This window comes from Sturnus vulgaris, chromosome 27 (assembly GCF_052056855.1).
Source record: "Sturnus vulgaris isolate bStuVul1 chromosome 27, bStuVul1.hap1, whole genome shotgun sequence".
NCBI lineage: Eukaryota > Metazoa > Chordata > Aves > Passeriformes > Sturnidae > Sturnus > Sturnus vulgaris.
In genome coordinates, this window is record NC_142269.1 from 1,833,451 (window position 1) to 1,859,503 (window position 26,053).

The 26,053-nt window shown below is 47.7% G+C and overlaps 1 protein-coding gene across 2 annotated transcripts in view; it reads right to left on the bottom strand.

Moving 5' to 3' along the window:
- Positions 1-26,053, bottom strand: part of MYO1D (myosin ID) — a 156,174-nt gene that overhangs the window by 108,153 nt on the left and 21,968 nt on the right. For both annotated transcript variants that reach the window (XM_014884801.2, XM_088179641.1), the window contains exons 2-11: positions 12,988-13,196; positions 11,613-11,706; positions 10,634-10,799; positions 8,920-8,973; positions 7,974-8,069; positions 6,764-6,880; positions 5,388-5,591; positions 4,120-4,265; positions 3,899-4,013; positions 3,109-3,279 (exon numbers count right to left, since the gene is read on the bottom strand). In XM_014884801.2, the coding sequence (XP_014740287.2) occupies positions 3,109-3,279; positions 3,899-4,013; positions 4,120-4,265; positions 5,388-5,591; positions 6,764-6,880; positions 7,974-8,069; positions 8,920-8,973; positions 10,634-10,799; positions 11,613-11,706; positions 12,988-13,196 (1,372 nt within the window). The remainder of the gene's footprint in view (positions 1-3,108; positions 3,280-3,898; positions 4,014-4,119; positions 4,266-5,387; positions 5,592-6,763; positions 6,881-7,973; positions 8,070-8,919; positions 8,974-10,633; positions 10,800-11,612; positions 11,707-12,987; positions 13,197-26,053) is intronic.

The window sequence follows — 26,053 nt, forward strand, 5'->3', positions numbered from 1 at the left end:
GGCTCCTCACTGACAGCTCACAGCATTCAAGGGTGAATAAAGACAGGAGAAAGGTGTTGGAAAGATGGGAATCCTGTGGAAGCCTGCCCTGAGTCTGTGCTTTCCCAGCATCTGAAATGAGCCATAATCTGAGGGCAATGGGAAGGTCATGGGGCTGGTTGGGGGCACTTAATCACTGAGGGCTGGCTGGGAAGAGCTGTGGGAGACACCCGGAGCTAAGTGAGGGCAAAGCAGAGCAAAGGAAACGTCCCAGCAAGGGAGGGATTCCCACTGAGAAAGGGCAAAGTTCACAGAACTGATGTGCCCCCTGATGGACCCCAAACATCCTTGACTCAGCTGGGATCTTAACAACCCTCCTCCACCTCAGAAAGGACACTGAGAGTTGGGAGAGGTTTAAAGGGCAAACCCATGCCCTGCTGACTGACTGCCCTGGGAGGATGGGCCAACGAACTCGGCTTCCCCAGGTTAGGAAAGAAATGCCCAGAGATGATGTAGTGGATGACAAAGAGAACTGTGTTTTGCCATTTAAAAACTAGGAGGTGAGAGGTGTAATCTAAAATGGAAAAGGGAGGAGGGAGGGAAACAGGGAGGAAAGAACTCTTCATGTGAGTATCTGAGCTGTGGAATTCTCTGTCGATTTAAAAACCAAGAAAACCACACAAAAAAAAACACTATTAAGGAGACCAGGAGGTTCCTGGGCTGCAGGTCCCTGGAGAATGGGAGCATGTCAAGTTATCAGTACACATCTGTCCCATACTGGGCTCTCACTTGGGCATTCACCACTGTCCAGTGACTTGAGAGACACAACACCAGGTGGACTGGAATGGACCTTCTGATACTCTTCCCTTCACCAGTTTGTTGAGATTGATACTCTCCACAATTTGGAGATTGAGGCATTCATGGACTGTCTGTCACTGCACTTGATCCTTCCAAAGTATAATATCAACAGAAAAGAAATGGAACTTGGAGAGATTGAGGATACAAATGGTGATGCTGGGAAGGGCCACCAGAACAGCTGGCACATGTACACATCCAGACTGGCATTAGACAAACATGAGGAGAACAGCCCATGCTCCAGGAACACAACATTGTGCCACAAATCCTGCTGGTGGAAATGTTCACCAGCATTCTCCCGGCTTGTGTGGCCTTCCCCAGCACAAGGGCACTGGCAGCGTGGAGCAGCTGGGTACACAAAGTAGGACACGACTATTTAGGGCACCACAGCCCCCTAGAGCTTCTCCACATGGAGCCTGTGTGCAGTGTGCTCTGCAGGGAGCAGTGGAGCATGAACTGGGCTGAGGGATGGGAGCTGTTCCCAACACACACACTCCAGCTCTTCAGGAACAGCTCCCATCTGTGTGGAACCTCACAGGATCTGATGGAACCACTGCAGTCTGCAAAGGCAGGGCAGGAGATGGAACCAAGCCCTTTGTTTTAATCTAAGTTACAAGAGCTTGGCTCAGAAGGCTCAGGCTTCCCACAGCAGTTCTGGGTGGGACTGAGGAAAAGCTCTGAGGCGCTGGGATATCTGCAGAGATGTGAGGGGGAGAAAAAATAATAATTATGCTGAGAGGTTTATGGGTCAATGTTTTCAAGGCTCTATTGATTTAACTAGAAATCAGCAAGCCAGGCAGATCCATCAGCCCGTCCATAAATATTATTTATAGCAGAATTCCTTGTCTCCTTCTTAGCCTGTGCAGGCAGTTTCTGACAAGGCCACCTCCTGCTGAGGAACACTGCAGCTGGCAATGCTGCCCTTTAATGTCTCCTTGCTGGGAGGGGACTCCCAAAGGCGAGGACTTGAGCAGATTGTATTTTTAAATGTTCATTTTATAGCCTCCCATAGCACCTCCTGAAATTCCATCCCCTTCTGCCACTGCACTAAAGGACCACCTGCTCCCTCTGTGGCAGAGCCCCTTCCCCTGGGCAGATGTGGGAGCAAGGACAGAACAGAAACCAAACTCCTCTCTCTACATCCACTGACCAGATAGCTCCAGAAACTGGAGCACTCCCCCAGCACCCACTGCAGAGGATCCCAGACCACAGATCCCAGGATCCCATCCCACCAGTCCTAGCACTGAAGGAAGCAGCTTGCATTCAAGCAGGAACCCAGGCCAGGCCTCACACTTGTTTCCAGGTGGGTTTTCTCAGCACGTTCCATGTCACTGCTCGAGCAGTGAGATCTGGGTCAAACACTGGAATGGAGCTCCCTGTCCCCCTCCCTGAGCTCGGGTGCACGTGGCAGGTGAGACATCAGGTGTGCTGCAGCAAAACTGCATTTAAGGAAAGCAGTATCTGGGAGGAAAAAGCAGTTCAGGTTTACTTTCATCCTGGCCTCTCCTCAGACAGCCCCAACCAGATCCATTGTTTATCTTGGGCCTCCCAACGGCAGCCTTTAACACATATCTTACACAACCAGGCTAATTTGGTATTTCTGACCTACATAAAATATTGTGCTGAGGTGGGAGGGAGCAGGGGGGACCAGCACTCTGAGCCATACATTTCAGACAATGTTTCTGAGTAAAGAGACATCAATAAACTAAAGGCCCTTATTTGATTACTCTGTGTGAAAGAGTCTCAAATTAATCAGGCTGGTGACCATTTTGCAATCTGCTGCCAAGTGAGGAATAAATGAAGCCTTTTAATTCGCCCATTGTAGCCCAGACAAAGCCAGGCGAGGGGCCTGGGTGCTCAGAGTTGCAGTGGGAGACGAGCATGTTCTGCAGCCAATGCTGATGAAAAAAGCCCAAATCACAGTGCTGTAATAATGCAGGAGTGTGAATAATTTCACTGTCACTATGTATTAGAGCAGCCTGGGAAGAACAACACGTGGGCTGAGCCGGCGCATCGATTGGTTCCAGATGACATCATGATATGTCAAGGCACGAGCTCAGGCTCCTTTTATCCCGGAATAAAAGGGATGAGCCACTGCACATGCTGGAGCTCCCTCTGCCGGGTTCCTCTGCGGCTGGAGCTGCTCCGGGCTCTCCATCTCACACTCAGTTGCAGTGATTCCAACCCAGCCAGCCCTAAGCCCCGTTTCCTCGTTCCATTCCCCCTCAGAACGTGGGGAAGGGAGGGCAGAGGACAGCAAGGTCTGTGAGTTACCTTCCTGCTGGAGAAGTGTGCGTGCTTCCCCAGTTTGTTGTTGAGGGCATCAAGGAACATCTCATCTGTGACTTTCCCCACATTCATGCAGGCATCATCCAGAATGGCAATGATCCCTTTGTGCTGCTGCTCCACCAGGTCCACAATAACCTGGTTGTTGAAGTAATCAATCTGCAGGAAACAAAGGACAGGGGTGTTGGTGACCTTGGCTGCAGAAATGGGAGGGTACCAGTGCTGGCCATAGCAGTCAGTGTGACAGCAAGGAGCAATCAGCTCTGAATGTGCAGATCTGATTCTAGATAAAGCAGGCTGCTCTCCTACACTGAACAGCAATGAAAGTTATTTTTCAAACCTCTCAGATACATCTCAAGATCTCTGCTGCAGAATGCCCTTTAAAATGTCTTTTACAATTCAGCTGTGTGCAGTCCTTACAGTGACACTGCACATCCTGTCCTTGGCATTCTGAAGAGAGTTTGAACAGGAAAAATAAGATTTTTACATGTTACTATCAACAACTAGAAAAATCCATAGCACTCAGCACAGAAACCCACAGTTATGTGTATGGTATCACAAAGGTGCCACAATAGGTTTTATCTCAGACCTGTAGTGCCTTATTTTCCCAAGGAGACATGTGGTGAGGTGACTGGGGAGCTCCTGGCCCAGCCTGATCCCAGCCTGGCAGGGACACAGATGTCCCATCCACTGGAGCCTGCACGTGGAGCAACTTCAGATCCTTGTGCTGGTACACTGACCTCACACCGACCTCTCCCTCCCTTGCCAAAGCACTCACATGCTTCCAGGGAATTCCCTCTCGCTGGTACTCCTCCTGCTCCTGCTTCAGAACCAGCTGAATGAAGAGCTGCTGCAGCTTCTCATTGCAGTAATTAATGCAGAATTGTTCAAAACTGCAAAATCATGGCAAGAAAAGGTGATGAGTGTTCTGGGAAAGGCGAAAGTACAACACTGGGCTTTAGAAGGTGGCACAACACTGGGCTTTAGAAGGTGGCTCACCTGTTATTGTCAAATATCTCGAAGCCATAGATATCCAGGACCCCAATGACTGTGTTCTTGCCATGCACTGTGGTGTCGTAGTTCTTCACCTCGATGACATCGTTGATGTGTGTCACAATCCAGCAGAAGAGACGCTCGTAAATGGCCTGCAGGAAACACAGACTGAGGGCTCCTGCCTGCACCCGCCTCAGCTCTTCCCAGGAAATTCAACACAGCTCATTCCAGGCCTCCACCAAAGATACAGGTCATGTTCTGCTGAAAGTGAGCAGCTACTGACTGGAGAAAATATTCTATGGAAGTATTTCTTTTCTTTCTTCCAAAACTCATTTATACCAAGTCGAAATCCCAGAGAGGTCACTGGGTGCAGCAGTTCCCTAATTTGATTCCAGTCAGCTTTTCAGCTGCCTAATAAGTACCACTCCTGAGAATTATTTAACAATAGTGAAGAGCAAGAGAGAGGTCAGTCACAGAAACCCAACAACTGAACACAATGACAGGAAAATAATCCTGTTCACCTTTCACAAAGATAATGTTCTGTAGGCAGAGGTGTCTTCAAAGTCTTCATGTTCAAAATGTGCTGTGAAGCTGGCTAAATACATTATCTCAGGAAAAGAAATCAAGTTATTAATCAATGGCATTCATAACTTCATCCATTCCTCTCTTATAATTTGATTTCTTAGCAGAGGAGGAACAATTGTCACTCCTGCCATCAGTATTCACCTTTCCCGTGGATGATGTTCCTGCCCCTGGCAGGGGATTGGAACAAGATTTAATGTCCCAAACCATTCTACACTTATTTAAAAAAAACTTTTAAAAATAACATTTCGTGTTTCCAACCGGAATTCTAGATGTTACAGTTCCACTCTACTCTTTGAATTTAACTGCAAAATGGAGTTGAGGATCCCATTTCAGAGCAAATTGCTTCCTGTATGACACATTTGCAGATGCCAGCCCAGCCTGCAGCCCGTCCCCTCCTCAGTGTGCCTGGCACTGCTGGCTGTGGGAGCTGGCAGGGATAGGCAGGTACCACAGACCCCTAGAGAACTCAGGAGCATGCAGGTTCAGAGAGAAATCTGCAGGATGTACAGCAAGCCCTGTGCTTAGTGACCCACCCAAGAATCCTCCTGGGACTGAGCACTGAAAAATTTTGGCAGCACTGTCTCCCTTGGGCACGGCCATTCTTTGCTGCACACCCCAACGCAGGGGAAAGGCAGCAGGGACGTGTGGGTGAGTGGCACACACTCAGCAGAGGAGGGCGCTGAACTCACCTTTGCAAAGGCGTCTCTGCCATAGGTGGCCTCCTGCTCCGTGTGCTGTTTGTCGATGACGTCCCTGCCCGTGGCCACTGTCCGGAACAGCAGAGCCTTCTCCACCAGCTCGGCCTTGGTGGACAGGAGGTCAGCTATGACCGACACCACCTTGCTGTTCTCGATGATGGGAGTGTCTCCATCCACACAGAACTTCAGGTTCCCCTGCAATCAGCAGCGTTTCTCCATCTGCCCTTTACTTTAACAGGGATCAGCACACTCTAAGTCCATCCATTTTCCACCTGCTATTCCAGGCCAGAAATCTCCTGCTACACTGGAAGGTGTGGCACATCCACACCCTCAAACCTCCAATGTCAGTTGGAGCTGGTTTGGAGCAGCAAAGGCTTTCTCAAAGCAAAGCATTCCTGCTCAGTGTTCAGCTCAGCTTTAGGGACAAACAACATCAAACATTTCCTGAGATTTAATCAAACACCATCCCAAGATTCAGAGTGCAGGGATAGGGAATTGCACCATGTATGCAGATGCTGGACATAGCATTTATCTTCACTACAGTTCATCACTGGCTGCAGCTGCCCTGGCAGTGCTGCTGCCACAGGGGGAATGGGAATGGCATGGGGAAGCTGAGAGGTCAGTGCCAGTGGGACTGGACTGACAGCACCCCACCAGCACAGCTCTGCTCCTGAGTATCTTCTGTGCCAGGATTCAGCAGTGACACCCCTTGGTGGTCCAGCAGAGGGCTGTCCCCCAGCCTGCCTGCATAGCCCCACTCAGCTCTGCCTCCCTTCCCTCCTTCCCAGCACTGCCATTCCAAGGAACAGAAGGAACTGGAACAAAGTCGTTCTTTGCCACCCTCCTCCTGCCCACCTCTTTCCTCAGGGAAGCACAAGTGCTGAGCTGCAGGGACACTGTGCAGGGGAGGAGGCTCTGTGGCTCCCAGAAGGATCCATGAGAAGGAAGGATCTCCTCAGCCTCAGAACACAAAGAATTAAGAGGTCTCCTGTGTTTCCTGTGCTCAACCTTCACCATGAAGTGAAGCAGAATCACTATGGTGAAGGTGTGAGGGCACAAAGGGACAGAAGCTCCCTATCCCCTCACTGCCAAACCCCAACAGTTCCTTATTCAGAACATTTAACAGCTCCCAGTACTTAGTGGTATGTCTGGTTTGGGATGTGGAACATGCAGGAATACATGTGATCATCACTGCAGTGCCCTGTTCCTTTCTCTCACCACTGCAGCTGTGAACTGGACACACCTTCTGAGCCACTAGAGTTTCCAAAGGCTTCTGCAGCAGGACAATCAGAGCTGCTGGCAGCACAAACCCTCCTGAGGAACCAGGGATGGGTTCAGGGATGGATACCCATGGCCAGGGAGCTTACCAGGTGCAGAATGGCTGCCACGATTTTGTAGACAGTCTGGATCTCCTCCTGCTTGAAGCCAATCACCTTCATGGCATCAGCAACTGCCTTGAACTCCGCCCCATCATTGATGGAACACTGAGGGGAGAGAGGAGTTTGGGATGGGGGGTTTAATGGGACTCAGCTGTGAGGGAGCAAGGATTTCACAAGCCCATGGGAAACAGAGATGCACTTTGATGTTTCTCAGAGGCAAGACACTGTCATGAGGTTTCCCAGCTTATTCCAATGCCATCTTGTGTACTTGGACACTGAATCCTGCATTGCACACATGTATTCTGGCAGCAGGAGACACAGAAATCCACCACAGCACAATAAATTTCCCAGTGGAATTTGCTGAGAAAGGTTCATAAAAAATCCCAGAAGAACAGGGATAATTTGTGCAGTCACAGACCCTCTGAGCAGAGGCTGCAGAGCACCAGCAGGAAATCTCTGTTCTCCACCAGTTCTCTGTGCAAGATCAGCCTCTCCCTCCCTCCCTGCAGCCTCCTGGGCTTGTTTTCAAGGCACATTTTTAGAGAGAATCATCTGGTATGGGAGAAATCTCTGGGTTTCTGTACCAAAGTGCATCTCACAAAAGCACCTAGGAGATCAGAGAACCTCGGTCTGGACCCTGCTTCAAAGGGACAACACTAGAGACAACTTCAGATGTATCTGAAGTGCTCAGGATCTTGTTGTCTAAAATCTTTATGGGTTTGTTCCCTTCTTTCCTGCTCAGAGTTCCCCCTTGAGGACAAGTCAGACATGAAGACTCAGTGCTTCAATAAGTCAAAGATCCTGCTGCAAAAAAATGAGTCCTATTGGCTTTTTGGTCCAGAAGGCAGTTTAAGGTACCTATTATGGAGCATGGAATGTCTGCCACTGGTAATGGGTCAAATATCCACACCTGCATTTATTACTAAATCATTTTATTGCTGTTTATAAACAGACACATGCAACATGCACAGGTATATTTGTATTTTTTAAGCAGAATAGAGGTATATCTTTTCTATGATTCTAACTACACTTGTGCTTTATCTTGTAGTGACAGAAACTTCATAACAAGCAGCATACCAGTGTCACCTTTCCATATTCATCCCCACTGATCTCAATTTCTGCTAGCTCAGCAGTGCTTTGGGCATTTCCAGCAGCACTTGCAATGTAAAGCTGTCCCTGGGTCCCTCAGCCCCCTCACCTTGAGCTGTGCCCCAGGGCAGATGTAGCTGTAGGCTGATGCATCCTTCTGGAGGTGCAGAGAACGCAGGAGCTGCTCAGAGCCTCCTTGCAGGAGCTGCATGAAGAGAATTTTAAGAAATAGTGAATTAAAAATAGAAAATCCTTCTTTTTTCTGTCTTTTATTCATTTGCTTGACAAGAAAAATCATGAAAATATTAATTACTGCCACAATACCTGGAGCACAATGTGCAAGATGCAGAGCCTGCACTGGTGCAGGGCTCTGCCACCACAACTCACTGTCCTTTAGAGTCACAACTGGATAAAAACCAGCCTGAAGCCCTCACAGACCTGTTCACACCTGTGCCATGCCACAGCTGTGCCTTGGAAAGCATATTGCCCACACAGAGACTTTTCCTCCTGGAAATGACACATCCCTAAGGAAAGTGCTAACATGTCATCATGGAGTACTGAAAAAGTGGGAAAAAAGTAAACAAACCTCCCCTTCCCTCAGTGCAGAATCAAGGTTATACTAATAGGCTGACCATATTCTCCAAAGGACACACAGGAAACCACCACACAATGTGGAAGACATTAAAGAGCATCCAAAAAACCAAAAAAGTCAACTTGGTGTCATAAAACTACTTCCATATGGACTAAAGGCCTCATGAAAAAATAAAGGGATTAGGCTTATTGCAAATAAAACAGTGAGTCAAAGTCCAATATCCTACCATATTTGTTTAGTCAGCCTCCTTTAAAGTTTAGAAATGTGTTAATATGGGACTGGAGGATAGAAAACAATCCATCTTCCCAGGCTCCCTCCCAGCCCAGGCCCCCACAGAGAACTGAAGAACCCAAGATCACCCAAGATGCTGCAAAACACACGAGAGGGTGAAAGCCCTGAGTGCTCTGCCCAAAGTGTCTGGGAAGCTGGGGACAAGTCACTGCTCCAGCAAAGGAACACAAACCTGGTAGAAGGAGTGGAAGCTTCGTTCCCCAGGCTGCTGCACAATCACACGGGACTGGGGGAACAAAGCACAGAGCTGGGTGTTAGTGACATCCCTTCAGACACCCCAAATCCATCCCATCTCACACTTAGGCTCTTGGGAATACCATCACACACATGTGACCTTGGAGCTTGAGCTCTACAGTCAAAACCACCAGCTTGTGTAACTGCTGCAACATCCTGCTTCCACCCAGGAATGCCATGTGGGAACCACAGGGTTGCTTTCATGGAAGAGTCAAATAAAACATCATTTTAGTTTTAGAATTATTTAATCACTGGAAATGAAAACCAGGAGTCTGTGACTACAGATAAATGCTCAGGGCCTAGTGGTCACCACTCCTACACCCCCTGGACAGGCTGCCCACAGCACCCAGCTGTACAAGGGAATGCTCTGCTCTGACACAAGGGCCTTGTTTTAGGGAGCTGTAGCTCCATTCCAGAATCCTCATTCCAGATCAGAGTAAAACAGCACAAAAAAAAGGGTTAAATGCAGCAGACATTCAGCCAACAAGCAATGTGTCCTTATTTTATGCTACAAGTTTGAACTATGAAGAGTGATGAGGAACAAAGCTGTGCCAGGGGATGTTTAGGCTGGGTATCAGGGCAAGGTTCTTCCCCCAGAGGGTTTGGACACTGCCCAGGCTCCCCAGGGAATGGTCCCAGCCCCGAGGCTGCCAGAGCTCCAGGAGTGTTTGGACAGCACTGCCAGGGATGCTCAGGGTGGGATTTGGGGGTGTCTGTGCAGGGCCAGGGCTTGGACTGGATGATCCTGGTGAGCCCCTTCCAACTCAGGATATTCCATGATTTGATGTGTTCCTGCTGTAAAGCCACTGTCTGTTACTGCTTGTATTTGGGCCAGAGCCCAGCAGCCTCCACTGCTTTCAAATGGAAACAAATTTAACTTGGGAGAAGTTAAGAATATGAAATAAACAATCAGGATAAATAAATCATCAGGATTTAAGTCACTGCAGCTGCAGTCCCAGCTCTCTTTTTACATCAAAGTATCTCAAGCTAAATGTTTGGGTTTGTTGTTTTGTTTTTTAAAATAAAGTGTTTATTCTGAAAATAGACTTCAGGGAAATAAGGGGATAAGTAAAAAAGAAACACAAACAAAAAAGGGTGTTGGCAGATGTGGTCAAACACATAATCAAAGCCAGACGTGTCTCACACAGCAAGAACTGTGAACGGCTCACGCCTCAGTTCTCCAGTTTTGCATATTCCAATGTTTTCAGACACTACTTAATGACACAAAAAAATAATTGTGCTCAGGATCACTTAGAATATATATAAAAACAATGCTACCAACAGCTCAGCCAAGGCTGTGGCATTATTCCAAAATAACACTTCTCAAGCACACTTGCTCCCTCCAGCCCTGGAGATCTTCTCCAGGGGGAGCTCAGTGCAGGAATTAAAAAGCAGGAGCTGTGCAGAGGGTAAATTGTATTCAAAATAAAAACTGAGATTAAACTTCACACACCCACACACACAGAATCCTCTGGGTAACACAGCCCCATTGCTGGTGAGCACTGCAGTGGCTTTCCTGACTCCTGAGCCCTGGATTTATTTTTCCGTGCCCTCATACCTCACCTGCTGTACATTTGATTTCTACTTGCAAAGCCCAGACTGCAAAAGTGACTCCAGCAAAGGCTGTAACCATGAAAGAGAGGGTGCCTTACCTTTTCTAGCAGGTAATTATTGATGTGCCCACCTATGGGGTCTCCCTTGAAATCAAAGTTGATGTCCATGTACTTTCCGAAGCGGCTGGAATTGTCGTTGCGGTTTGTTTTGGCATTGCCAAAGGCCTCCAACACACAGTTGGATTTCAGCAGGATGTTCTTCACTCTGCAGCGGGGATGGATGGATGGATGCAAAAGGAAACAGGGTAAGACTTCAACACTCACACCATGGGATTTTTTTTCACAGCCATTTCTCCAGAAGAATTCAATGACAGCAGTGATGCTCTTTGATGGCAGATTTGGGCAGATGTGGAAGACATCAGCAATCCCATGGGAAATCAGCTGGGAGCTGTCAGCAACCAAATGCTCTCTGGTTCAAAGACCAGACCTCCACTCTGAAATCAGCACCAGAAATTCAGCTTCTATACACATTTGAATTCTGAAACCAATTTTCTGAACTCTTTTTCAAGTAATTTTCATAAGTTCATTTGGGGTAGGTTTAAGTCTATTTCTGCAGAGAGCCACATTCTTTGCTCCAAAACTTTTACTCCAGGACAGAGAGGGACACTTTGCAATTCATCATGTGAGCCTGGAAGGTCATGGAATACACTCCTTGCACTTCACATGGTGTTCTAGCCCACCCAAATTTCAGGCAATTTGCCCTAGGATAAGGGATTTAGAATCATTTAGGTTGGCAAAGACTTGTAAGATCATTGAGCCCTGCCATTAGATAGTTGATATTGGCTGGATAGTATTTCTGATGCTGCTTTGATTTTGAAAGTTTGAACTTTCAAAATAAACTTTTCAATATGATTTCAGCAATTAATACTGCAATATTCCCAGAGTAAAAGCAGTACCTGAAAAAGTTAAGTATAAATCAGCATGTACAAGAGACCATCTGATAACGTGGTGATACATAGCCCACAGAATGAGATCCACAAGCAGGAGAATTTCCCTTCTTTTCCAGCCCAGGCCTTACCTCTCCACCTCAGCCCTCTGCCCGGGGTTGGTGATGGCTGCTATGTACTGCATTATGTATTTACTGGCCTCAGTTTTCCCAGCCCCGCTTTCACCTGGGGGCAGAAACACCACGGTGACCAAACAGATGAAAAGAAGCAAAACAAATCATTGGACAGAAGACCTCAATTCTACCCCAACAGTGCCTGGGCAGTTTGATATTTTCTTTTTAAAGCAATCTTTGTGTGCACTTGGGACGTTTTCTAAACACAGCCATAACCCTGCCTGGCTGCTGCTGCTGCTGGGCTGACTTTGAGCAATTGTGCTGTGAGATTCCACAGGTCGGGAAAAGGGCTGGCACACAGACGATCAAAGGAATATTGTTAGAGGAGAAAGCCTGGCCTGCAGCAACACAAGGGGCCACTGTTCAGCACCCCAGCCCGGGGCTCTCTCCTTTCAGAGCTGCCCAAGCACGGGAACATCAAGAAAACGAAGTGCCAGGATCCAGCCAGGGATCACTGTGGTACCAGCCCTGCTCCCACCGCTGGAGCCACGGCCTTTCCAGTGGAGCAGGGAACGAACAGTGGCCAGTCAGGGCAGCGACAAAAATCAGCAGCTCCTGAGGAGAGACAGGCCAAGTTCTGCTGATCCCAGCTCTGCTGATCCCAGCTCTGCTGATCCCAGGTCACTCCTGATCCCAGGTCACTCTTGATCCCAGGTCACTCCTGATCCCAGCTCTGCTGATTCCAGCTCTGCTGATCCCAGGTCACTCCTGATCCCAGGTCACTCCTGATCCCAGGTCACTCCTGATCCCAGCTCTGCTGATCCCAGGTCACTCCTGATCCCAGCTCTGCTGATCCCAGGTTACTCCTGATCTCAGGTCACTCCTGATCTCAGGTCACTTTTGATCCCAGGTCACCCTTGATCCCAGGTTACTCCTGATCCCAGGTCACTCCTGATCCCAGCTCTGCTGATCCCAGGTCACTCCTGATCCCAGCTCTGCTGATCCCAGGTTACTCCTGATCTCAGGTCACTCCTGATCTCAGGTCACTTTTGATCCCAGGTCACCCTTGATCCCAGGTTACTCCTGATCCCGGATCACTCCTGATCTCAGGTCACCCTTGATCCCAGGTCACTCTCCGGAGCAGACACAAGGCTCCTGCTCACATTATCTCTCTGCAGGCACAGATCCAGCTCCTGGCTGGCACCAGCCCTTGAATGAGATAAGAAATAATTGTGCCGGTCTCCACACACGGATTCAAATGCAAATGAGCAGCTTTAAGATTAATGAAGTTTCTTTTATAAAACGCTGTCATTAGCCAAACCATTATTCTCCTTCCGCCTGGAATTTCACACAGATCAAGTGCTCATCACCATGCAGAGCCCTCCCAGCCTACCGGAGATGACAATGCAGGTGTCTTTGGATCGTCTCTTCATGGCTTTGTAAGCAGCATCGGCGATAGCGAACAGGTGGGGAGGCCTCTCATAGAGCTCCCTGCCCTTGTACTGCTCGATCATGTCCCGCCCGTAGATGTTGAGGTTCTTGTAAGGATTCATGGAAACAACCACCTCCCCGATGAAGGTGTAAATCCGGCCCTTCTCGAACCTGCCCAGAGCACACAAAAGGCAGAAATCAGACACGCAGAGGTTCAGGACAGGCTGCCCGGGCCATCGGGTGAACTCTTCCATCCATCACCCTGTGGAAACACGACAATCAAACCCTGGCTCTGGACATTCCCCAGCAGGGATGGCACAGCAGCAGAGACCCGAGGGGACAAGGACAGCGACCCAGGGCTGGCTCCGAGTTCCACCACTACAAAGGACATTTCTACCTCTGTTTCACCTCCACACATGTGATATGGAATTTACAGCTTCTATAACTGTTCACTGTAATAAATGAACAGGAGCGTGAGGAGCAAAGATAATCTGCTTCATAAAAGGGATTTACAGGCAAATTCTTTTCCACATTCCGTAGTTCTCCATGGCCCAGCTCAGACCAGAGGAGCAGAAGTTCTGAAGCCCTCACTGAGAGGTCTAATCACACTTGTAAGTAAACAAAGACAGAAGCCCAGGAGGGAATTGCAGCCTCTCAGCTTTAGCAATGAGTCCTTTTGGCTGGAAGGCACTTTGGTATCATCACTGCTGCTACAACAGAGAGGAAACATTTCTAAGAATGTGTGCAAACAACCCTAAACTACACCATTCCTGTCCTTACCTGGTTCTTTGATTCTTTCTGCAAACAACACAGTTATCACTTGATGTTAGTTTAAAAAAAAATGCTTGAGTTAGAAGATGTTTCGAAACAAACTCCTTTTTTATTGAAAGTTACCCATGAGGAGAGCTCAGAATAATTCCAGATTAACAGCTGAGGAATCCACATAGCATTTGTTTCTCAGGAGGAGAAAGGACAACAGATTTAGGGATCCACACACAAACCCTGCATTTCCAGCGCCAATCCCTGTCTGCAGCTGTATTTAAACCTCAGGACATTAGATGGCACCAGAACCCCTCCACAGAGCCCGGGAGCCTCGAATCCTGATGGTCTCAGGCACAAATTCGAACATTACTTTATTGAATTTATTACCACCCCCATGTGGTGACAGCCCTGACATTTTCTATTGTTCATTTGAGAATTTTCTGCAGCATCTTGGCAGCATCAGTTTTTAGCAGGTGTAATAAAACTCAAGAAATATCATCCAGCAGCCAGCATTCCACTTTCTAGAAGTGTTGGTGCCTCCCACTCCAGCTTCCTCCTGGAATACTGCACTGGGGAGACACGAGAATTGCAAAACATCCTCTTGTTCCTTCATCACTTTTATCTGAAGGTGTCCTGATATGCATTTCCCAAAACAACAACGAGCTTAAAATGCAAACATATTTTACATTTTTGAGATATATGCTGTTTGAAAGGCACCAGTAATGTTTTAGAAAATATAAGGTCAACATAATTAGCAATACCAATACCTCTAATTTTAATTTTTTGGAAGATCTTGAACAGGTAGAAGTGCAAAGGGATTGGATACCAGGCTGGGAGCCCAAGAGGGACTCTGCATACACAGAGGAGAGCTTGAAAAACCAAACCCACACAACACTGTTGGTATTAAGAAGATCAAGTCACACTGGGACATCAATATGTAATGGAAACCACAAGAACATCACAATGAGCAGAATCATTCCCACCCTCTGGAGATGGACACCTGAAAAAGGTGAGTTGCCCAAGGGAGAACACTGAGCCTGCTCCCCCAAGACCCTGCCCACAGTACACAACTGCTGCTTCAAGCACTGCTGATGCTGAACACAAAGATCCAGCAGATTATGGATGAGGTTTTAAGCCCCGTGAGCAGCTGGAGCAGGTTCATGGCCACAGAGAGGGTGAGGGGGGTTGTTTTAGCTGGGGAGAAATAAAGAAATAAAGGCCATTCCTGCTACAGTGTCATGCCAAGCACAGCACCCAATACTCTGACCTCTTCCTTAAGTAATGAATTATGTAAACTTGCATTGCCAGAGCCCAGTTTAAGTTTCCTCCTGTGACAGTTCAGCATCCCTGAGTGAATCATAGAATCAGGGAATGTCCTGAGTGGGAGGGGACCCTCAAGGATTACCCAGTCCCACCCCTGGCCCTGCACAGACACCCCAACAATCCCAGCCTGAGCATCCCTGGCAGCACTGTCCAAACTCTCCTGGAGCTCTGGGAACCATTCCCTGGGGAGCCTGGGCAGTGCCAGCACCCTCTGCCTCTGAGCAGAACCTGCAGATGTGGCCCTGCCAGCCTGGCCACAGGGGCTCCAGCTGGGCTGCTGGCACAGGCAGCAGGCTCACATCCTGCCTGCCACTTCCCCACAGCTCAGCTCAGCTGACAGATCCCACACTGGGCCTCCCAGCCAAGTTCTAGAAGGTTTTACTGGGCTCAAGTGAGCTGTGCCTTCAGCTCTGTGGCAAAAGCAGATGGAGATGACAGGGAAGAAAGATCTGTCTCCAGGCTTGACAAAAAGGCACCTCTCCAGCCTGGCTTTGGGGATACAGAGTTATGAACAAGTGACGCCCCCATTTACATCTCAGTTCATTTCTCTTTATTTCCTAACACCAGAGTTAAAATCACAGAGTTGTGCTGAGATGTTCCCCCCAGGAGCTCCAGCTCCTTGCCCCTGCTTGCTGATAAAGCCCCTTTTCATCCCTGAGTGTGGATCAGCACAGCAGCAGGCCAAGAACAGCAGGGCCTCTCTTCCTGCAAGGCTCCACTGGGAGAGCTGGGTCTGCCTTGCCCATGGAGAGCTCAGGAAAGCTTAAGAAAACAACTCAGGAGGGCAGTGCAAATGGAGAGCTTTGAGCTGTGTTAAAGCCACCATTCCTCTGCAGGGCAAAGTCACAAAATAAGACCATGAATCCATTTGGTGCTTTTCACAGCCAGCACAAGCATTTTAGTGCTGCGGTGTAACACAAAGAACTGGGGTTTCATTACTCATAGCAACAACACTGCTATTATTATTTGATAATAAAAAAAGTTCCTTAATAAAAGGAACCCCAGGGTCCACTCCTGGGGTGACACCTCCAGGGTCAAACTTTGTTTTGTATCTCATGAAAGTCACATCAGCTTGAGTTACAACAAAACATTTCCCTGCAATAGTTCCATTTGAATCATTTCTGTATCAATGTCAGAGAATCATGGAATATCCTGAGTGGGATGGGACCCCAAGGATCATGAAGTCCCATCCCCGGCCCTGCCCAGACACCCCAACAATCCCACCCTGTCCATCCCTGGCAGTGCTGTCCAAACACTCCTGGAGCTCTGGCAGCCTCGGGGCTGGGACCATTCCCTGGGGAGCCTGGGCAGTGCCAGCACCCTCGGGGGGAAGAACCTTGCCCTGATCCCCCACCCAAATCCCCCTGGCCCAGCTCCAGCCATTCCCTGTCCCTGGGAGCAGAGACTGGAGCTACCCCTGGAGAGGAGCTGCAGCCCCAGTGAGTCTCCCCTCAGTCCCCTCTCTCCAGTAGCTCAGCAGGCAAAGAGAAATTCACAGTATTTAATCCTTGTGGGTTATTTTGAGGAGGAACATCAGCCCTTTCATGAGAAGTTTTTATTACCTCATTAAAACATCAATTGATAATGAGAAAAACCAGTGAGTCACAGAATATACATCATTTTAAGAGAGAGAAATTCTTCTCTAGGAATGAAGTCCACTATGGAAAGAAAAAAGCTTTTACTTTGTTTTGTAGTTTTTATTTTAGGGAAAGGAGTTGAAGAAAAAAAGGATCTTTAAGTGCAGACAAAGTATATTCACATGCAGTTGCTCCTGGAAAACACACTGCAGAAATAGGAACACTGAAGCAGAAATCTCTACCACCAGAGAGCACTCACATTTAGGATTTCTCCCACCTGACAAACACTCCAGTCAAAAATAAAACTGTTCTTACCGAGGAAATGATGCAACTTCAAATGCACTCAGTACAAATAAAGAAAAGTTAGTTGGCAAGACTTGGAACCCACACTCCCAAACAACATCTGCAGGACTGCACCGTTACAAAAAGACGCCCCCCAGGCCCCCGCCTGAGCACTCCCATCAGACAGGGAATTCCTAATTCATCACTGACATGGAACTCCTCTGCTCCAGATGCCAAAGAGCCCTCGGGGGAGCACTGCCAGCCCTGAGCAGGGGTAAGGGCTCCTCACTAACCCACTCTGCCACTCCATGCCCATCTGTCCAACATCCCAGGGACACAGCATCTGCTGGGCAAACACAGCAGGTCACTGCTGCTCAAGGAGAGCTCAAGTGCAGGTATTGGCATTCTGGATCATTTGCTACTGGAAAAAGCCCTAAAAGCCCTTCTCTGGTCCTGGACTGCTCTGTTCTCAGCACTGCTCACAGGCTGGCAGCACATTGTGCTTTACAGGCACACCAAAGCTTTACCCACTAGCAGGTGCTCCCTGAAGCTCCTTGGGCTCAGCCCTTCCTGATGCTCCACAGGTCCCTCAGGACAGACCCTGCTCAGTCATCACAGCACAGACACACACTGAGATGGGCCTTCAGTTTGGCTGTGCAGCAGTGCCTTAAAGGAAAGGAAATGTTAGGGAAAACCAAATAATTCAGGACAGGATCAGGAGTGCTACAGCTGCCTCAGCTGTGCTGGTCTGCAGCAAACCTAGAGAATCAAAACTTGTGGTTTCAAACTATTCTCTATTTTCATCTTATTTGTGAAGTCCAAAGCACAAAGTGAAATACTGAGCATGAGAACAGCTTTTTCTTCCTCCTCTGTGCGTGGGAAGCTGCACACCTTTACTATGTGGAGCAGGGACAATTCCTTTTCCTGTTGTAAACATCCCATGTGGTTTGGGTTACTCTCCCAAATGAGGTAACAAGCCTCAATTATTTTTTTCCATGAAATATATACATTAAAAGTCCATGACTGCAGGCTTTGAGTCCATTATCTTTGCAAACCTTCGTGGAGACATTTAATTAAAACTTGTGTTCATGAAGAGATGCTCATGGACAGCCAAGGATGGGCCTTTAGGATGTGTTCACTAAGGAAGGGAATTTAAGCAGATTTCTGGCAGTGAAACCACACCTGGTTTGTAACTGCAAGAATGAGTAGCCTGCACTCACCCAAGGGAACAACCCCATTCTCCACTGCTTTGGGAAGTGAGTGACTTTCCTAAAGCAAAGTTCACTATGTGCCTCAGGTACTTGGGCATTTTCTGTGTGATGCTGGGTCTCTCTATTGAGAGTTCAATGCTGCTTAAAGACTTTATTTTATGTAAATCTCAAAATAAACTCAGCTGTCAAGCAGGACTTCAAGTCTTTCAGTAAATTGTTCATAAACTGTCTCACAGCGAATCAGCCTCTCACAAGAGCACTCAGATAAACAGGGTTTGCCTTGGCAGAACTATGGCTAAAATATTCCTGCTGCTCTTGGAAAAACAGACCAAAAAACTGTCCAGTCAGTATAATCTTCCTGCACCAGGAAAACAATCCAAGTCTGTCGTGATCATGAATATGCATGTCTACAATATTCAAAATATGCATGTCTGCAAGGTTCTGATCCACCCTGAGGGCCAGAAAAACTGCAGTGGAATTCATGTCGGGTGCAGGTGAGATTCCTGCTTGCAGCTGGCCTGCATGGACTCGGTGTTCAGATGCTGCCAGTTGAACAAAATAGGAAATGCCATTTGGAGCATGTTCTGCACCACTCCTTTCCTGTATGGAGGGAGCAGACAGGGCAGGGTGAGGAATACTCCATTCATGTGCAGCCTCCAGCCAGCTTGGAAATAAGGTTAAAAGAGTTCTTTGGAATGATTTTTTTTCTAAATAAAATTAGCAAACTACGAGTGACCACTGCCACATCTTCCTCAACAAACCAAGGTTTAAGCAAATAGTCTGTAATTTGATGGGGCTGATTCAGCTCCAACCCAGCTGACCCTTGAGTCATCCACCAGCTCTGCAAACCCACTGGGTAAGGTCAGGGGAAGGAAAATGGGAGATGGATGCTAAGCCAGCTCTAATGAACACTGAATAAAGTCTAAAACTGGGAGATGTAGGAACAGGAATAATAATAAAATCCCTGTCCTTAAATGTAAAGCGCTAACCTTGCACTGAAAAAATGCCAAACCACTAAACACAGGAGTCACTGAACTTTCATTTCTATTTGCGTCAGACTGGCCGAGCTCTGTGTGCAGCAGGGGAGCCCTGCACGCTCCTGTCCCAGCTCTGGAGCACAGCAGAACGCACGAGCACACCAGAGACAGATGAGCAGTCACAGGGAAGTTCTTTGAAAAGCCTCCACACAAAGCTTTGTGGTTTCTTCCAACCCCCACTGGAGGAAGTCTCTGCCAGCACAGGTAGAGGGAAGCACTTTGCTCCCTGTGTGTGAAGCAGTAAAACATTCCCAGTTTCCACGTGAAAATCTGCCTGGGACATGGTAAAATCCAAGTGCAATAAGCACACTGCTGTGCTCTGGGTAAGGTGCTGCCCTGAGTGCTGTCCTGAGGGGGAATTACCCTGGGATCCCAGATCTAACCAGACAGAACTGGCTTGGGATAGTAGCAAACAATGGCATTCAGGCATTTCAGGGGACAAAACTGCAAGAACACCTGCCCAAAAGGCAACAGCAGGGCATTGCCTGGTGGATGGATTTGCACCATGAGGAAGATCCTGCATGATTCCTTTGCCTTGGTTCAGTGGGGTGTGAATTCTGCAGCTGTGGCTTTGTCCCAGCGGTGTCCAGGCAAGCTGATGCTTCTAAATAACCTTCTTGTGAGGGATGCTGGAAGGGCTATAAAATCCTTCAACCCAGCAGAAAAATCCAGAAACATGCAGAAAAACAAAGCCCATGACTGACCTGGTCCTTGCTCCCAGCTCTTCAGTAACTCAGGAAACAACCACCACTCACAAATTACATCACCTGAAACTGCACCAGCCCCTGCATTGATGATTTTATTTTCTAAGCCATGTTCTACACACACCTGGTGTGACACTTTCCCAACTCTGTCTACACTCTGGCTGAACTGGGGAAAGAAATGTTTGGTTTTAAACTATCTGGTTTAGAGGGCACGAAGGGGAAACCCTCACAAGTCTTCAGGTGTGGAAAGGACCAAGCTGTGGAGAAAGGCAGGGACAAGCCATGGTGGGCAGGGGAAGGAGGAATGTATTTGGGTGGTGGGGAGGGCACTGCATGAAGCCCTGGACAGATTCAGCCTCCTCTGCTCCTGTTGTCCCTTGAGCCCTTGGAGTGTTGCTCATTTAACAGAACCTTGTGATAATTACACCTCTTCTCACTCCACAAGCCCAAGTGCCAAGGTACAGTCCCAGGATTCCACAGGTTTTTTGGAAATGCCTGGAGACTCCTTTAGCAGTCAGCTGGCTGGGAGCTGCTGATGTTCAGCTGCTCCATTGTTCTGCTGGGAAGGAATACTCTGATTTGTTAAGCTCGTGGCCACTGCTGATCCGTGGATGCTACTGGAGCCCCTGAATGCAGCATTGTTTGGGACAGGGCTCAGAAAACCAAAGAACCATCTTGCAGCATTAAGATACAGAGCCCCATCTGCCAGCACTCCAAAAGAATGTCTCCATGCTCTGGTAATGTTACATCTCAAATAAAATTAGGTGCTTTATTTATGCAAATACAGGCCATGCAAACCAGGCAAAAATAATAATGCAAAACATGCAAATAATGACTCGTGTTTCTGCATCATTAGGGTTTCCTTTGGAGTTGCTGCAGTGATCTGTACCATGGCACCCCAAACCAAACAGTGACAGTCCTGACACAGGCCTGTGTGCTGCCTGGCTGTGACACTGGGCTGTGAGGGACACTGGGCAGTGACACTGGGCTGTGACACCAGCTCTGTGTCACTGGGCTGTGACACCAGCTCTGTGTCACTGGGCTGCTCCAGGCACTCTGCTTTTCCAGCACGTGGTGGTGACTCAGCTCTGTGGTTTGGCCCACCAGTTGTCCCAGCCCTCCCAATGCCAGCCAAGGGCTCTGGTGGACAAACCACTGCGTGTCCAAGCAGCAGATGAGGACATTCCCCCTCCAGCTGCCCATCCTGCCCCTCAGTCAAAGATTCCCTCTGCCACGTCTGCTGTGGGGACAATGAGGGACAGCTGCCACCTCAGCCACCCCCAGATTGCCACCAGCTCCTTTCAGACACCAACGGCCTCAGCCAGAGCACGTGGACAAAGAACCACAAGCAGTAGAGGGGAAAATTAAGTTTGCAAATCACAAAGCAAATACGTTTAACAATATGTCCACGGATTGCTCAGGCTGAAAGGACTTTTTCTCGTGCTCCTTTGAAAGCATGGCTAGTCAGGAAAAGCTTCCCAGTTTGGCTCATGTTTGTTCTGGGGCTTTCTTTCAATTATTTGCTGCTTTGTACTGGAAAAACTTCATGTCCCTAATGGAGATCTGAACAGAACTGCACCAAAACCCCTCTTCTCCATCTCCCAGTCTCTCCCATCGCCAAGAATAGAGCAGGAGGTGTCCTGGAAGACAAAACCCCGGGCTCTGTAAGGGACCAGGCCATGTCAGTGTGAAAAGGCCCAGTAAACACACAAGGTGTTCCAATTAAAGAGCAACTAATACTTCACAGAAAGTTTGGGTGGAAAACAAAGGGGTTTTTAACTACAAGCAAGTGCAGTGGGTTCACTTCAATTCATGAATGTGACTGAGCTGGCAGATTCAGTAGCAGGATCTTTCTCCCTCTCATTGAAAGTCAACTTCATAAAGGGAAAAAGAGATGGAACAACACAGGGAATGCTTCAAACACCCTTGTGGGTATGGAAGTGCAGGGCAGAACTGGCAAGATAAGCAAATGAATTTGCACAGGGGCCTGAAGTACCTCACTTTACATTCTTTGAATGGAAAAGCAGCTGAGCAGCAGGAGAGCTGCCATTTATGCAATCATCATCCACTGCAAAAGGAGTGAATTCCTAAACGACAAATGTTCCTAGATAACCCAGGGGAACATTAGCAAGATGGAAAAGGGCTTTAAAGGTTTGATTAGTAAAACAGATTACTTGATTTACATGCTGCCTGGTTTATTGGTTCAAATTATCACCGGAAAGATTGGGTTCATTTACTTCCCTTACATTTGACATATTTTTTTCAAACACAGCTCACACTCAGAACCTGAAAGACTATTCAAGTAATAATAATGTGAGACAGCACAAATACCACACAAATCAGAATTAACATGCAGATAACCTGAAAAGTATCTTCAGTTTATCTGCCACAAGCCAAGCTGGCTTTGACCACATCATCAAATTTTTAATCCTAGACCAGTGGAATTCAGAGCCCTTTGAAATTATTTAAAACAGAATATTTGGAAGGACAAATCAGCCCGAGGGCTCAAGGCAGGCTTCTACTTCTGTGATGTATCAATTGCCAGAACAGAACTGTCATCTCCAGGAAGAGCAGCACAGGTTTTCCAAGGACTTTTGCTATCAGCTTTATTTATTTTTTTTTTTTAAGAAATTAGCTCAATTAACAGTTCAGAGCTGACACATCCTCCTCCAAACACAGCTACCTCCCTCTCTTCTTCCCTCCCCTGAGTAATCAGCTGCTGAGCCCTCACAGAACAGCATGAAACAAAAAAAAAACCACTTGGAATCAACAAGTCTGGCAGTCAAAAACTGTTAATCTCTTTACACCTTTTACAAAGAGATAAAATAATCTATCAGATGGATAACATATTTTCTACGTTATTTTCTAGGGTTTTTTTAAAGTTAAGTCGTTTGTGTTACCCTTCTCACACTCATCCTTGCTGCACATAAAATGAATGGATATCTCACCCAGACTGATGTCGTTGGAATAATCAAGATCTCCTTGAATCAGCAATAAGTATAAACACAGGAATGGTCACTATCAGCTCCTCACACACTCAGTGCTCAACAGGCAATAGCAAATGAGGGGAATAGCTCTACTGACAATTTTCCAAGGACTTCTGGGAACAATGGAGTGCTTCAGGCTTCTCAGAATATTTTGCTGTGTCAGTGGGAAAGCACTGACAATCCATACATTTAGGTGGCAATCCACAGTGGAATACAACTGCCCAGCATTAGATACCAGCACACACATCATGACATCAGCTTATCCATGATTATCCATAAGCAGCAAAGTTGCCACCCTCACCCCAAAGCAGCCTTTGGTGAACTTAAGAAATTCTGCTTTGAATGCAAGAATTGGAACCCACAATATACACAACTCTTATTACTTGCATTTTAGATATTGTATAAAATGTAATGCAACAGTCACTAATACATGGTTCTCTTACACATCCCAATCCTCAAGATTTTTACTATTTCCATGTTCTATTTATTTAATGTAGCCATGGCTATAAGGTAAAGAAAGGCAGGGTTAGATGGGATATCAGGAGGAAATTCCTCTCTGTGAAGGAGGTGAGGCCCTGGCACAGGGTGCCCAGAGCAGCAGTGGCTGCCCCTGCATCCCTGGCAGTGTCCCAGGCCAGGCTGGGACAGGCCTTGGAGCAACCTGGGACAGTGGAAGGTGTCACTGCCCATGGCAGGGGTGGCACTGGGTGGACTTTAAGGTCCCTTCCAGCCCAAACCATCCTGTGATTCCATGATGCTTTATTTTTTATATATGTATGTAAAACTAACTTTAAAGGTTTACGTTTACACAAGGCTCCTCCTAACAAATACTGCCCACACTCTTCTGACTGAATCTGAGGAATAAAATGGTCACTCAGACAATCCAGCCAGAAAATGCATCTGTAGCTTTGGATCCAATGGCATGGCCTGATGGATTTGCAGATAAAGACAGGGTTCAAGTGTTTCAGTCACAGCACTTTCATGCAGTGCCAATAAAATTACTACAAATCCTGGTTTTGTCAAAAGGAGAGTGGAATGTATTTATGAAATGACTCTTTTCCTCCTAAATATATTCAGGAGAGACTTACAGGAAGAGAAAGAAAGCTCAGTTATTTCCCGTTCACATCTCTGTCCTTTGAGCAGGAGAACAAAGGAATTTGACACTTCATATCTACACTCATCTTAAACACCATTCTTTGGCCTTTAGCTGGGTACAGAGTGGCACTGACATTTAAGGAAATGCTCCTACATATAGAAAATCAGAAGTTTGATAAGCTGCACAGCTCATTACGCTGATAAGGACAGTTACCATCAACCTATCTACACTTCTTTCAAAGTCCCAGGTCAGAGGAGGTAAAACCCAGCTAATTGTCCTTCCTCCTTCTCTCTCGTGCAAGCAGGATTCATCTTTTGAAGGTATTTGCTTGAGGAGTGAAATGTCTGTCTCAGTCCTAAAATAATCGCAGTTCAGCAGTGGAAATGCCAACAGTTCCAGGAAATGGGCCATGCAAAAACACTCCTAAACTGTCCAGTAACCTGAGACAAGAAAAATCCTTCCCTTAGTCCAGATCTGTTGATGTAACCTCAAGCAAGACAGACCAGGGATCCAAAACAGTTTAACACCACTCAAAGAGGACTCTGGAAATATCTCATCTGGGCTGTGGCTCATCCAGTTCTGGAGAAGAGAACAACAGATCCCCACTAGCCAAGGATGGAGGAATCCTGCGTGGCCTCTGCAGGCACTGAGTGCAAGCCCCAGGACCCAGGGTCAGTCTATGCAAACAAACAACTCACCTGTGCACCCAGCCAGCAAGGACAGCTCACCTCTCCCACCCAGTGCTGCTTCACCAGTGCTAGGCCTTAAATTCTTTCTCTTTCCCTTGTTTTGGTGGGGATATGGGGAGGGAGCAGAAGTGGGGAGAGAAGGAAGGCTGGGGGAGAGGAGATAACAGACACAGTGTAATTCCATCAGCTCAGGTTTGGGGGTTTGCTTCCACTTTTAGTTTATTAATTCAGACTTGATTTACTGTCCTCCACAAACTACTTGTAACTGTACACCCCATTAACCATCTCCACTTCTTCTCATTTGTCTGAATTAAATATAGAGACACAAACCTGTTTATAGTTATTGCAACAAAACTTGCTTGCATCTTATGAAGTCATATCAACATTTCCTCTGCTTTTTGGACTGCATGTCCTCCCACAGCATCCAAGCAGCTCCCTGAGCTGGTGCCTGGTGTCCCACAGTTCCTTCGGTGTCCTCTCATCACCCTGTGTGCTGATGTGTGACCCTGCCATTCACAGCCCATTACTCAGCTGGAAATGAATGGCTCAGCGTTCTGGATAATTGGGTTGCATCCACTGGGATCCAGCATCTTCGGCAGGGGCACCACCTCTCCCATGGGCACCGCTGATGTTGTGAACCTTGTTTTTACAAAAGCTACCTCAGCTTTGTGATCAGTCAGGAGGTTCCTGTTCCCCCCACAAGCCCAGTGTCCTCACCAGCCCCGGGCCCAGAGAGGTTTCAGCATCACTGCCCAGCACCTGCAGCAGTCCTGAGCAGGGATCTGTTGCAGAGCTCTGCTCACAGTCCCAGAGCTCCCCAACACCCACACTCTGCTCCCACAGGGTACCTGTGTGGGCCAGGTTCCATCCCTTCCATCTGAGCAGCCCTGCAGGCCAAAGCTGGTTTACCAAACCACTGCCAAGTCTCTTCATTCCCAGCTGCCAGCCCTGCCCCTGGCTCACCAGCCACAAACCTTCCCTGGGACACCTGCATTCAGGCAGCTGAACTTTTGGGATTGCTTCATCAACTGCACTGACCAGGCTTCCACTGACTGGATAAAGGGATTTTAACACCAGTAACTCCTGTACGGTGCCCACACTACAGAAGTGGGGATCACCTCCTGCCAGATCCCTGCAGCTTCTTCCTCAAGGTTCCTGCTCAGCCCAAAACCTCTGTGCAAAGAGTCCCCTGAGCTCTGCAGCTTCTCGAGCTGGAGCTCCACAGGCTGAGGAAGCTGCTCCCCAGCAGGAAGCAGCTCAGGCACGTTCTCCCAGCTCCACACCTGCTGCTGCACCCTGCCAGGACCCAGCTGCCTCTGAATGGAGTTCACGTGCACCTTTATCAGCACTGTGGTTAATC